This window comes from Drosophila navojoa, chromosome 4 (assembly GCF_054131105.1).
Source record: "Drosophila navojoa isolate 15081-1374.11 chromosome 4, UAZ_NAV_1.0, whole genome shotgun sequence".
Taxonomy (NCBI): domain Eukaryota; kingdom Metazoa; phylum Arthropoda; class Insecta; order Diptera; family Drosophilidae; genus Drosophila; species Drosophila navojoa.
In genome coordinates this window covers 7,430,586-7,444,579 of record NC_142892.1, presented here as the reverse complement: position 1 = coordinate 7,444,579, position 13,994 = coordinate 7,430,586, and the positions used below count along the sequence as shown (strand labels likewise).

The 13,994-nt window shown below is 38.2% G+C and overlaps 1 protein-coding gene across 1 annotated transcript in view; it reads right to left on the bottom strand.

The window, feature by feature from the left end:
* The window catches only part of Eip74EF (Ecdysone-induced protein E74), a 54,973-nt gene that overhangs the window by 29,588 nt on the left and 11,391 nt on the right, over positions 1-13,994 (bottom strand). The window contains exons 2-6 of the mRNA XM_089259036.1: positions 9,625-10,300; positions 6,386-7,016; positions 5,955-6,320; positions 5,286-5,535; positions 5,037-5,228 (exon numbers count right to left, since the gene is read on the bottom strand). Coding sequence (XP_089115162.1) covers positions 5,037-5,228; positions 5,286-5,535; positions 5,955-6,320; positions 6,386-6,472 — 895 coding nt within the window. The 5' untranslated portion in view covers positions 6,473-7,016; positions 9,625-10,300. The remainder of the gene's footprint in view (positions 1-5,036; positions 5,229-5,285; positions 5,536-5,954; positions 6,321-6,385; positions 7,017-9,624; positions 10,301-13,994) is intronic.

The window sequence follows — 13,994 nt, the reverse complement described above, 5'->3', positions numbered from 1 at the left end:
AAGTGAGAGCGCGTATAAGGGTATTATAGTTATATTGAAGAGGAATGATACATAAATATATAATCCGTATGTAGCTGATAGATGTCTTTGGATCTCTAAAGATCTATTCTAAAGATGCTGTGCCAGAGTCTCTTTATGTCAAACATAAGACAGAAATGAATTAGCCTATGATCTATTTGTCAATATATGATATAATTCAGAGATCTATATATAGATCTTAGATAATTTAAATATTCAGCTTGCATAAAAATAGCAAATAGAAAAACAATTATTATTTGCTATATTTTGACTACTAGCAATATTATGTACAAATATAGTATATTATAATATATTCATATTTTCCCCACTATTTAATTAAAGTTTTCCTTTGTTGGCCTTGGTCGAGCCTAGCTTTGCGGATCTGGGTTAATCTTGTTAAGCTCTGCCACGCCCTCTTCATCTTTGTGCCGAAAACTCATTACAGATATATCTCTTTATTGATGAAGTCGCCATTAATCAATTGCAAAAACAAAATGGCGGCCAAAATGACATTATGTAAGACACAAAAGAGACGAGAATGACAAAAGACCCAACACTCGGCCCCATCTAACACACACACACACAAAACAAATCTAAAGGTGAGGCTCCTGCAAGGGGTTACGTATTAAGAACCAAAATGCAATTGCAGCACCTCAAGATGATCGACTACTAAATACTCTATAATCTACACATGGATAGTATGAATAAGTATACACAATAGACCCTTCACTATAGAAAATTTTGGCTATGTAAAGTCATGGAAAAACCACTTAAAATATTATGTATCTACACAATGTATATTTATATATGGTATATATATTATGAATAGTTTATTGTATAATATATGATCTATTGTATGTAGAACAATGTATATTAATTTCCTCAAAATATCTCTATTAAATATAGCCTTACATCAAGTATTCCATTTATAATGCAATTTCTATAGGTGTATGAATATTATATCTCTGTGTGATGCCCACCCGTATATATATGTACATACATACAATATATTAGACATATTCCAATCGCCTCTAAAGAGTCAAAGCTCTGGCAAACAGCAAAAAGTTGCCCCGTTAACCATGAGAATGAACTACCTTGCACGCACGCCTGCATCCAGGGTAGTTCAAATGATATCCGTTAATACTTGAACCCAGCGGTCAGCTGCGTCTTGCGTGCAACAAAACAACAGCAAACAGCAGCAGCAGCAGCAGCAGCAGCAGCAGCAACAACAACAACAACAAGCATCGAACAATTTTAGACAAGTCGCCAAAACAAATGCATGAAAATGCAAACAAAAATAAACTCAAACAAAAACTAAACACAAAAGCAACAAACATATATAGATGTGTGTGTGCGTGTATATACCTGTATAGAATAGTGCACAGTATATAAGTATATATTTATATGTGAACAACAATTGCCAATCGACCAATCAACAAAATTGCAAAGTGCATTTAGCAGTGGCAACATTTTGCACTTGAGGCAACTGGCTGTGGGGTACGTGCACGCGGGACAGGTGGGCGGGGGCACAGGGACGGGGGGGCGCCGCTTGGGGCTTATAGACGTCGGTGACGGTGGTGACAGTGACGTTCGCTCGACTCGGCCCGGTTCGCTGGCTGGCAATGGACAAATGAACGCCCCTGACATCGTTCGTTGTTGTTGCTGTTGCTGTTGCTGCTGTTGCTGCTGTTGCTGCTGTTGCTGCTGTTGCAGTTGTTGCTTTAGTTGTAATGTTAATTGTCGTTAGGCGATTCGCCGCTGGCCCGTTGCACACGCAGAAATCCTGATTTGGCCATAACAACGCACATTTTAGAAAAATAAAAAATAACAAGAAAAACAAAAAACGCTCGCGACACGATTTGAAATTCAAATTTTTGCCACAGCTACAGAAATGCGTGCAACAACAACAACAACAACAGCAACAATAACAACAGCGTTGTTGCTGTCGCTTTAGCCATGAGCCATGGCTAAAAGCACTTATGCATTGGCAACTAGAATAGAAAATGTCAGTTAACTAATCAAAATCAACAGCAAACGAGGGCTGGGCGAAGCAAACAAACAAAGCGAAGAGCAGGGAAATATATACATTAATTATCATATATATATATAGATATAGATATATATATTGTATGTGTGTATGTATAGGATATAGGAAAGGCACAAAGCAGTCCTTGATAAATAAATAATGCTGTAGACAGAAGTTTATAGGAAATCTTTTCCTATTAAGCTGAAGAGCTACGAATCGAAAAAGGGATACATATTATATATATATAAATATAATATGTATGTATGTATACCTGTACAAAAATTTAGTTATTGTATAGACCTACCACACGACTGAATCATGAAAGTCTTATGACTATTATTTGTACTTTACTCTACACATCTAGGAATAGCAATGCTCTCTCTCTCTCTCTCTCTCTCTCTCTCTCTTTCTCTTTCTCCATCTCTTCATTCTCTATGTATAGAACTGCATAATGTAAGTCCTTTACTTATCTTTTTGTATTTCTCTCTACCTTTTATCTGTGTCTAAGTCTCTGGCTCTTATTGTTCCTAATAATTTGACTTTACACTCATCTCTGCCTCTTTCTGCTTCTCTTACTCACCCCAGCTTTATCTTCTTTCATGTCGGCAATCTGTCTCTGTCTCTCTTCCTATCTCTCTGTACAGATATCTTTCACAGACTTGGTATTTCTCTCTCCCACCTTCGCTCGACCCGTCTCTCCAGACTTCTCCTGCTTTCCTCTTAACTTGTGTCTCTATACTTGATCCTTTTCTTTATTTTCTATATCTACCTACTTCTACATTTTACTATCTCTCTCGTCATAGCATCAACAAATCTCCATAGATCTCATTGTTCTTCTTCGTCTACTACGCTCTTTCTCTATCCCTCTCCCTCTGCCTTTCTCTAACAATAGTAATCACGCTCTCTCCCTCTCAGTCCTGTTCTCTCGTTCTATAATCACATCAAATTCATATAAAACCGATTTCTAAGCTTTGCAATTAATCACCATCAATTGAATTCAATTCAATTCAGCTCAGTTCAGTCCAGTTTAGTGTTGTGCAGTGCTTTGCAGCCCTGAAGTGAGGGGCCCAAAAAGTCGCGAGCGCAGAAACTAACGCACTTTGTGCGAATGTGGCTAAAACGCAATGCGCCGTGCCGTGTGGACCCCCTTGACATTAATAGCGTGGCCAAGTCGCACTCAAAGCTGCCGTCGCAAGCAAAAGCTGACAACTGTGTGTGAGAGAGGGAGAGAGAGAGAGAGACAGGGTGGGGTGAAGAGGCGAGCCAATGAGAGGGGGAGGCAGGCCAGGCTGGCCGCAATAGAACCTTGGAGCTACCCTCTCTGCTCTGAGCAGAAAAGTGAACAATCTTTGCAGCCGCCGTCGTTAACCGTTCACAATGTCAACGGCTTGACGCGACTGCGACTGCGACTGTGATTGGGCAGCAGCCGGAGCAGCAGCAGCAAAGCAAAATAAAAAAGAATATCTAGAAGCAAATGAGAGAGAAAAAAGAGGCGCCCACTCATCAAGGCGTATCCTTGAAATGGTAAAATTAAAGTTCAATGCTTGAGCGGCGCTTGAACCCAGGACGAGGCGTCAGGACACGACCCAGCCGAGCGGCAGCAAAGAGGCGTCTAGTCTACCTAAGCCAAACAATCACCCAACTGACTGAGCGAGAGAGTGGGCGGGCAGAGAGACAGCGAGAAAGAGAGAGAGAGAGAGAGAGAGCGCCTAGTATTGCGCCCATTTTGATGTCTCGCTTTTCGGTTTTTCTTTTTTACGGCTCGAACTCGCACGAAATTTTCAAGTTCAAGGTTGCCAGGAAAGCAGCCATGCACCCCAAACACCGCACTGAAACCACCGCCACGCCCACCAGGCCCACCCGGCCAGACGTGGGCTTCGTCTTTTGTCTGCCTCGGCTGCGTCTCGGCCCATTGCTCATTGCCTGCCCGCGCCCGCACCCGCCCCCTGCTGCCAGCCGCCATTTTGTCTGCCTCTCTTGTCCCACTCTCACGCTCTAGCTTCCACACTCTCCCTCTCCCTCCCTCTCTCTCTATGTGCGTGCGTCGTTTCCTACACAGCGTCGGCCATGGCAATATCCTTTTGACCTTGAAGCGCACAATTTCCACACGCAAAATTTTATTGACCTGCCTGCAGGGCGGCGACGTCTAGCGCTAGCTCTGTCTAGCGCACGCTCGCTCTAGCTACCTTCTCCCTCTCCCTCTGCCCCTCTCTGTGTGTCTCTTGAGCGTGTAAAGGAAACATAAAAAACGTCGAAAAAGGAATATAAATAACAAATACAAAGCCGACGGCCACCCGCAGCCCGCGCCATGCTCTGTCTGGCTGTGGGTCCTTTTTAGAAAAAGGAAGTAGGTTCCGTGGGTGGGCGTGGCGGTTCGTGCTTTTTAACGGTGCGTCGTCTGCGGCAGCAAATAGCTCAGCTACAGACATTTATTAATGAAGAGTAATTAGAATATAAATCAGAATTTTCGTATAAATATTTAACATTCTTTAGTCCACTCCACTCACTTTTAAATAAATTAATTCAAGTCAAATATGGAACAAAATTCCCTTTGAACTTTATCGTAAGTCCCCTAACTACAGAAACTCTCCAAGTAAAGTATAAATAGAAATGCTACTTTAGTCAAGTTCGGCACCAGCTAACGACAAACCAATTACGATATCTACACTTTTAGTCAAGTTTCCCACCCCTTGTTAACAGACAGCTCTTTACGATACTAAGTTTTAGTTATGTTCAGCACCAGCTGTTGAGGCTTTCGTTTATATTTAGCATATGCATCCACCGCTGCTTAGTCAAGACACATACCACATTCAATAGCGAATCAGCACAGTGACTGCAAAACTACATTTTGTTTCTCGTGTGAATCAAACTGTGCCGCGCAGCCAGCTTAACTTGATCGACAGCCAAGTGCAGCTGACTTAACGTTAAATGGCGCGTGCTTTTGAATTTGAGTTTACAAAGAGCAAAAATATAGATATCAAAGCCGACTTACCATCTAGCTTATCCATTCGTTTGTCTATATTTAAGCACTTCGACATGAGCTTCTCCACTAGCAGTGGATTCGCCGAGGCGCTCGTTACAGTAACAAATCGTGATTCCTCCGGCGTACAATCGCCATTGCCATTTGCAGTACTATTGCTGTTGTTGTTGTTGTTGTTGAGCAGATCGCAGGGCAGCAGAAAACCTAGTCAATAAATATATATGAATATAAGTGTATGTAAGTGAATAACAGTTAGCTAACCATTGCGTTTGGCTGCAGCAGCCGCCGTCGTCGTGGCCGTCGCTGAGCTGGCGCCAAAGCCAAGCAGCGCCTGGCCATGCCCACCTCCACCGCCTCCACCACTGTCCGCTAAACTGGCGCTGACCGTGTCGACCAATCCCTGAACGCTCAGCTGTACATTGTCCTTGGCCAGCAGATCGTCTCCGGCGACAACGGCGGCGGCCACGCTCGCAAAGTCGTTGTCGCTGATGACGTTGTTGTTGTTCTCCTCCTAGGAAAGAGATAGGCAGAGAGGAGGAAAAGGGAGAGACAGAGAAACAACAAATAGAGAGAGTACACGTTGTTGTTGTTTGTTGGTGTAGTTTGTTGTTGTAGTTATTGTTGTGGGGGAAATAGAAAAGCAAGAAAAAAAAATAGAAGAAAAAAAAAACACACATTTGTGGTAGGGAAGAAAAGAGCAAAAGAGAATACAAATTATAGGGAAGAAAAGAGCAAAAGAGAATATAAATTATAAACGGTAAATGTGAGACGAGCTCTGTTCAAAGCTTAAAAGCAAAAAAAGTCCTGCGCAAGGAAATTTGTGTGTGTGTGTGTGGGAGAGAATGTGTGTGTGAGCGAGCGAAAGTGTGATGCACATGCATGTGTGTGTATATGTGTGTGTGCTTTAGTTCAACTTGTCTGCGGATGTACATTTTCGACTTTGACCTCAACGGTCGCCAAATCGGACAGCAGGCTCTCGATCTCGAAGTTGCTCTCGGAGAGCGTGCGGAACAGCTCATCGGAGGAGTCGCTGCCACATAACGGCTCCACCACCACGTTCACATTTCGAGCCGCTGTGCCGCAAAGCTCCGACGACTGCTGCTGCTGCTGTTGTTGCAACTGTTGCTGCAGCTGTTGTTGCTGCTGTAGTTGTTGTTGCTGCTGCTGTTGATGCTGCTGCTGTTGCTGCTGATGCAATTGTAGCTGTAACTGTTGCTGTTGTAAGGAGTTGCTGCTGTTGTTGTTGCTCGAGCCAATAGTTGCATTTATATTCTCCGCATTGACCGAGGAATCATCCTGTAGGAATAAAGGTTTAATTAAAATAAAAGCTCAATTTTATCAGGAGATGTGGGCATACGCACTGTCATGCAGTTAGCCAAGTCTAGGCCGCCAACTAAACGACCATCGTTATCCGGACACCAGAGCAGCGCGTCATCGATAAAGGGCATCGCTGATAGGGCAAAGCCTGCACTGCAAATACTGTTAACTGCCAGCGTGTAGCCGTTTCCTCTGCACCCTTTCACTTGAGAAAATTTCCTTATAAATATCCCCAGAATTTGCCTTGACAAAATGTCCGTCGACAATTCCCTTTCTCGCCTTTCGTCTCTCTCTTAATTATTTAAGCTTAAGTGAGCTTTTAAATTTATTGTAAACTTTTGACTTATCACACTTTTGTTTTTTATTTAATTTTAAATTTCAGTTTTCACAAATTTAGTTTTAGGCACTTTTTTAGACGGTTTTGGTTTGGTTTCCGTTTAATTTTTAATTTTTTTTTTTATTATTTTTTATCTTCGAGTCTTTTGTTTTGGACGTTTTTTGTCGCTGAACCAAAAAAATAAAAAATAAAGTTAAGTCCACTTTAAAATTCGTTTATGTACTAAGTGTGTATATTGTTAATTACTTTATATAATATATATAATATTTGTATATATATTATTTTTATTTTGGCCTTAAGTTTTTCAAGAGTTTTTTTTTGATTTGCACGCCTAAAGTCTGGAAAGAAATGAAAATGGTTGAAAATTAGTTTTTATAAGATAAATAGGGAATGTTTCTTAAAGTAATTTGTATGTATTTAACTAGATTAAGGTATAACAATTGCTAAGGGACAATATCTTAAGTATCTTTACAGATATTGGCTTAGCAATTGTAAAAGGGAAATTTCCAGTTACTTCCTTAGCTATCAATTGTTTGGGGATATTTGCTTAAGGGACATGTACAAATACTTGCAATCGGAGGTAATTTATTTAAGGGACATTTACAGAGCAGTAACAGATTAAGGAAAATTTATTTAGCTCAGAGATATTTACATCAGCTTTACTTATGCATTCATGCATGTATTCCAACAATTTGAATAGAAAAACATAATTTGAGAGGTCTCAAAATATTTATTGTAAATAAATTCATTTATTTATAATAAATAAAAGCTATGCAGCTCGAATTGTAATTGATCTGTCGTCGTTTGACCAGATTTGTGGCGAATGCCTCTGGCTTAGGTGGAAAAATCAAACCTGGGGATGAGCTGGTGAAATGTTGATGGAAAGTCGTCTCGATGCATTGCATTGTTTTGATAATATTTGGCTTAACTTCCGGTTAAAGGAAAAACAAAACATAATAAAAAGAAAAAAAAGCACATAAGCAACTATCAAAGTTAATTTCGTTTAAAGTTCAATAACATTTCAAATTGCGAATTACGATTAAGCAACAACAGCAACAATTGCAACTGCAACAGCAGCAACAAAAGGGACTGCAAAATTATAGTTAAAGGTTTTGCCATGTGCAGCAGCTGCAACAGCAAAGGAAAAACAAAAAGTTGCAACAAAAAAAATAATAATAATAAGAAAAAAAAATACAGCAAACCAAAACAGCAAAAGCAACTTTGCAAAAAATGCTTTTTACATAACATGTTGTTGAACCGCATGCAAAGCAAACAGCAACAGCAACAACAACAACATTAGCAATAGCAACAACATGTTTAGCTGCAACTGTTGCCGCTGCCGCCGTCGCCGTTGCTGCTGCTGTTGCTGTTGCATTTCGCTCTCTCTAAGCTGCCAAAACCAATGCAAGTGAAAGTCTAACAACAACTAAAGCAACAGCAACAGCAACAACAACAATTGCATGTTGCGCTCGTAGCGCAAAAAGTTCGTTAACATTGAACTACGAACAGCAAAGCGCAATAGCAACAACAGCAACAACAACAACAACAACAGTAGCAACAGCAACAACCATAGAGAGAGAGAGTACATTGAACAGCAACAACAGCAATAGCAACAACAACAACAATAATTGACATTACAACATTGCGCTGCCTGGCACTGATGCTGCTGCTGTTGTTGTTATTGTTGTTGTTGTTGTTGTTGTTGGCTGCGCCTGCGTTGGTTTTTCCATTGCATGCCAGTTTGCAATTGCAGTTGCTGTCTTTGTTGTTGTTGCTTGGTGATGCGCATGCGGCGCGGAAAACTCGTTTGCCATTATTCAATACAAACAGCAGCAGCAGCAACAACAACAACTGGCAGCAGCAGCAGCTGCTGGCGGCTATTCACTTTTCTGCTCACAAGTTCAGCAGAAGAAAACTTGAAAGAAAAGCCAAGGCAAAAGCAAGAACAACAACAACACCAACAACAACGACAGCAGCAATGGGCATTAGAAAATGTTGCTGGGAGGCAACTGTTGCTGGTTGCTGCTGCTGCTGCTGCGGCTGCTGTCGAGTGGCGCCAATCTTCTGCTGCGTAATGCACATTGATTAGAAGATGTCGACGTTTATGCAAAATATTACCTTTTCTTGTTGTTGTTGTTGTTGTCTTAATAACAGAGCAACGGTGCGTATACACAATATTTGATTAGACAGCCACAGCAGCAACAGCAACAGCAATGGCAATGGCAATGGCAACAATTGCTCGCATTTTGATTAGCTAAAGCTTATTAAATTCTTGCATTTGTATTTGTATTTGCATTTGCATTATGCTCGCAGCACTTCCTGGTGCACACAGTTTGAGATTATTCTTGGAATTGGGCGCGGTTCCATTTTCTCTTTCTCTGCTTCTTTACTTTTACGCTATTTTTTCAAAGCCAAGCGAATGCAAAAAAGCTCACGTGTGAAATACCAGATGGAGCTCTACATATAGAATTGCGCCTATGAGAGTTAGATAATTGCAATGTGTGTGTGTGTTGCTGATTGTTCATTAGAACTAGTTCAGTTCCATTGACGAATTTAAAATGAAGAATTTAACGATAATTTATATATTTAATATCATATTTAATTATACTGAGTCGAAAGACATTGTAAACAAAATTCAATTTATAAGAGTAGACCGATTGGCGTATACCCTATAGTCCTGTTTATTCATAAATATGTTGGCTGTTGCTGTTGCTGATATCGAATAGAAAGAGTATTGCCAAGTCGTCTATGAGCGTTTTTAAATTATTTAATTGTGTTCCATCTACCTATCTTATAGAAAGGTGAGTCTTTATATAAAGCGCTTTTCGCTTTGTCTACATTTACATAAGATAATTATCTATTATTTATTATTAGAAAATATGTATATTATATCTGCTTAGATAATAAATATATACTATATAACTAAAACTAAATTCCATAACTCACCTCTGTTAGATATATATGTGTAAAGATATATATTTATATGTAAAGATGCAGCTTATCCAGATCGTGTTGTAAATATTGTTTCACGTTTTGTTTTTGATTTTTTTTATGTTTTTGTTAACAATAAATTGTCATTAATATATATATATATATATGTGTATGTGTATATATATTATATAATATGTATAGATATATGAATATATACGTATATCTAAGTTGTTTTCTTTTTATCTAAACTAGAAGGCAGTGTAAAGTTGTCCAAAAATTTGATTGTTAATTTGCATTGAAGCGTTGTTTGTTGTTGTTTGTTGCACTTGTTGCAGCAGTTGTTGTTGTTGCTGCTGCTGTTGATGTTGCTCAAGAAGAAGAGAAGGTTGCCAACACTTTTGTGACAGCAGTAAGATATCTGTGTTTAACTGCTGTTGTTGTTGTTGTAGTTGTTGTTTTATTTTACAACGTATGCTATAGATGTACAAGTATAAAGTTTTATTGTCATTAGCAACATGGCTGACATTGACCAAATTTGCATTTGTTCCCAGTTTCTTGCTTTGGGCACGCATTTATGGTGTTTGCACGTGCACTGTGGCATTTAAGCGATGCCAAATGGGGGCCAAAGGGCGCCTCACCCCTCTCTCTCTGTTAAGCTCTTGCTCTAGCTGTGATCGCTGTGTGGCGGCCTCTGTAATAGAAAGAAGATTTATGATTTATTTTTATTTATTTTTTATAATAATTATGTTTAATATTGTAATTCTAAATTTAGCGCTTTTAGTTATGCGAGACAAATCTTAAAAGTCGTGACTTGCAATGGAGATGTAGCATTTGAAGAGAGGGATATGCAGGTATTTTAATACAAAATTTCCCTCTTGCTTAGATATGTGTGTATGTATATCGAAACATGGCTGAGCTAAACACTACCACATTTACAAAGTAACAAACGAAGTATGCAGTAAAGGGATATTTATCAACTTAACTCTGACTCACTTAGGGACGTTTACTCTAAGTACGTAAGGGATATTTATAATGAGCGTTTCATTATGCCCAATAAGGAATATTCACTTCAGGGATATTTATGAGCATTCACTCAACTGACAAATGCTCAGGGATTGATTACGTTTTATGCATAAGTACATATATGTATGTATTTATGCATTTCTACAATTTCCCATTCCCCATGCTCAGCTATCGATATGCCAGCATATGCTACACACACACACACACAGACATACACACACTAACACACTGATAACTATTTAGTTGTTATATTTATGTACATACTCGGCTAAAGCTTTCGGCTGCACTCGCTCCGCAACTCGAGAATGAGCTTTTATTTTTATTGTCTAGTCAGCACCAGCAACAGCAACAACAACAAAGACGAAAAGCTACGCAAATAGTTGAAACACAAAAGATGCGTTTAACTTGCGCTCTTTGGTGGCTTTGCGACAACAAGGTGCAAAGAGTTGAGCGGATCAGTCGCGCTGCGTGGGCGCTTGCGAAGGGGGAGGAACACAGACAGAGAGAGCGAGAGGGAGAGAGTGTATGTCTGGTGCTAGAGCGCCGGCGTCTTTGGCTTTGTCTACATTGTTGTTGCTCATTTACTGCGTAAATATGTTTTGCCTGCTCTTACTTTTTGCTATGACTGTTAGCTTTTTGCCATTGTAGTTGTACGCATATACTATGTGTATATCGGTATGTGTGTGTGTGTTCGTGATATTGTGCTTGCTTGCCTGCTTGTATTATAGTTTGTGTGTGCATCGTGACCTTCTCACACTGTCATGGCTACGTATAAAATTGTATAAAAATAAAAGCTTTCGTTTTATAATTTGTATGCAGCTCCATGCGCGTGAGTGTGTGCGTGCGTGAATGTACGTATGTATGTCTAATTGTATATATGTATATGTATGTGTATGTGTATGTGCGTGAAGAACATAGACGACTCGTGCCTTTGCGACAACAATAACAACAACACGTTAAGAATTGTTTTGCATTGAATAAAATATTATTTATGTTCCGCTCAAGATCGCATTTTTTGCTACATTAATGTTTGTTGTGGCTCCAGCTGCTGCTACTGGCTTAGCTAAGCTTTTGCAGCATTCTACTTCCGACTCTGTTTTGATAAAAGTTTGATTTGGATATATGCATGTACATACATATGTACATATTTGTTGAGCTTTTAGAATTTCGAATTCAAGTTTTAACTCAGGTGTGGAACGATATTTGTGTTGCAGATGTTTCAAGGACATTCAAGTAGTTTTCGTCTACAATTCTCTTATCTTACTATGCAAAATAGTTGGCTGGCAAAAAGACATAGAGTTAGATGCCCCTTGTTTACCAATTAGAATTGACTCTATACAGATACCCAACGACCTTCTAGCTAGTTGCATACAGGGTAAACAGTATCGAGTGCAGATACTCTATCAGTTTTATCTATTATCATTTTGAATATATAAATATTCTCGCCTACCCAAGTTGTGTTTATATCTACAGGGTATTTGCATGGTTCGTCAATGTTTTTGTTAGTACTGTAGACAAACTGTTTAAGATTCTTTTAGTCATGCTCGATTTATAGAGTTGCATACCAAATAGATCACAAAATTTATATTACTAGTCAATGATACCCTGTTAGAAATTAGTTATTGTCAGTTATAAAATCGGTCATTATTAAAATTAATAATTTTACAGGGCATTCTGTAGTTCATATTATACTTTATTTATTTATATATATACATATATTACTTTATTTATTTATATAAACGCCATCCTTTTATTTCAACTTCATTAATACAAAGCTTTTGATCGTTGTCAACTATTTAACACTTAAATCTTACAGCTAATCAAATTTATATATATTATTTATTATCTATATGTATATGTATATCTACATATTTATATATATTTTTACGTAATTTATTTTAGCAAATGGTCTAAAATTCGTAACCTTCCTCGAAATGATTTTTCTCTAGCTTTTCGTTATTCGCTTTTCGTCTAACCGCAACAACAACAACAACAACAAAATACGACTTGCATGGCAGGTTGAATTTGTTTTTGTTTTTGGTTTTACTTTTTGTTGCCTTTGTTGCTGTTGTAACCTTCTGTTCTGTTCGATTCAAGTTTAAGGTCGAGCCCAGACCCGCGCCAGCCCCCCTCCCTGCCTTAGTCTAGACAACAGACCCTTGAGTCGCTAATGCCCACTAATAATGCTTTAACAGGGTGTTTTTGTTGTTGCTGTTACAAGGGCACAGCCAATGCTTGTTGTTACACGCACCTAAGCACACACATACATACTTACACATTCAAGCTAAGCCTATAAAAGAGCAGTCTCTCTTAAATCATTTAACAGACAATTTCTTTGCTACGTTATGCCACTTAACGGCTAATTTGTAATCGAATTATTAATAAGAAATACCAAAAACAAAATAAAATATCAATAATTATTAGACTTGTGGCCCAGGGCATTGGATAATCTTGACTTGTCTTGGTCTAGGGTATCAAATATAACTACGAAAATTTTACAGATTTTTCAGAAAAAAAAAAAAAAAATGATGAAGGTTAAAAATCTAATAAACTAGAGCATGAAAATAAACACATGTTTTAAAATAAGCCCTGAACCATTTTAGATAATTATTGAAATAATAAATGAACAGAAACATAAAAAAAATAATAATAAATAAGAAAATCTTTAAAATGGTTTTGAATCAAATTTATTCAAAATTCTTAATTCCTTTGTGTTGAATTCAACAAGCATAATATATTCCTATGCAGTATAGTATTCCTTATATCGTCATTAAAAATAAGCTTTAATAAAAGCTTCATTCGGTTGTTATTGTGTTTTCTTATAAATCAGATTCCTCTTAGCTAAACTAAATATGTTATAATTAACCTTCGGCGAGGAATTTGTGTTGACTGAGATTAAGACTTAGACTAAGAATATGTTTATTTTGGTTTAATTTGAAAGATGACAGCTGAAAAGTTATAAAACTAACAAGAAGAAGAAGAAGATGGAAGATGCGAGCGAAGACGAAGACGAATATGAAAACAAAATAGTAACAAAGAGCTCAGCGCAACTTGCATTTTAATAAATTTAATTAATGAAATAACCATAAATTCAGATGTTAAATGGAAAATTTATCTCTTATTCTTCTTCTTTTAAGAATTGTGATACAATACAAAAACAGGCAGAATGACAGATGTGCTTGTATGTATGTACATACATATATATATGATTGCATACTTACGACATAGTGCACAGTGCATATGTATGTACGTACGTATGTATTTATGTATTCAGACAAATATGTATGTATATATTCAGAAATACATACATACATGTATCCAGTCATATCTATGTACAGAGATCCTATCATACTAAAGCTAAG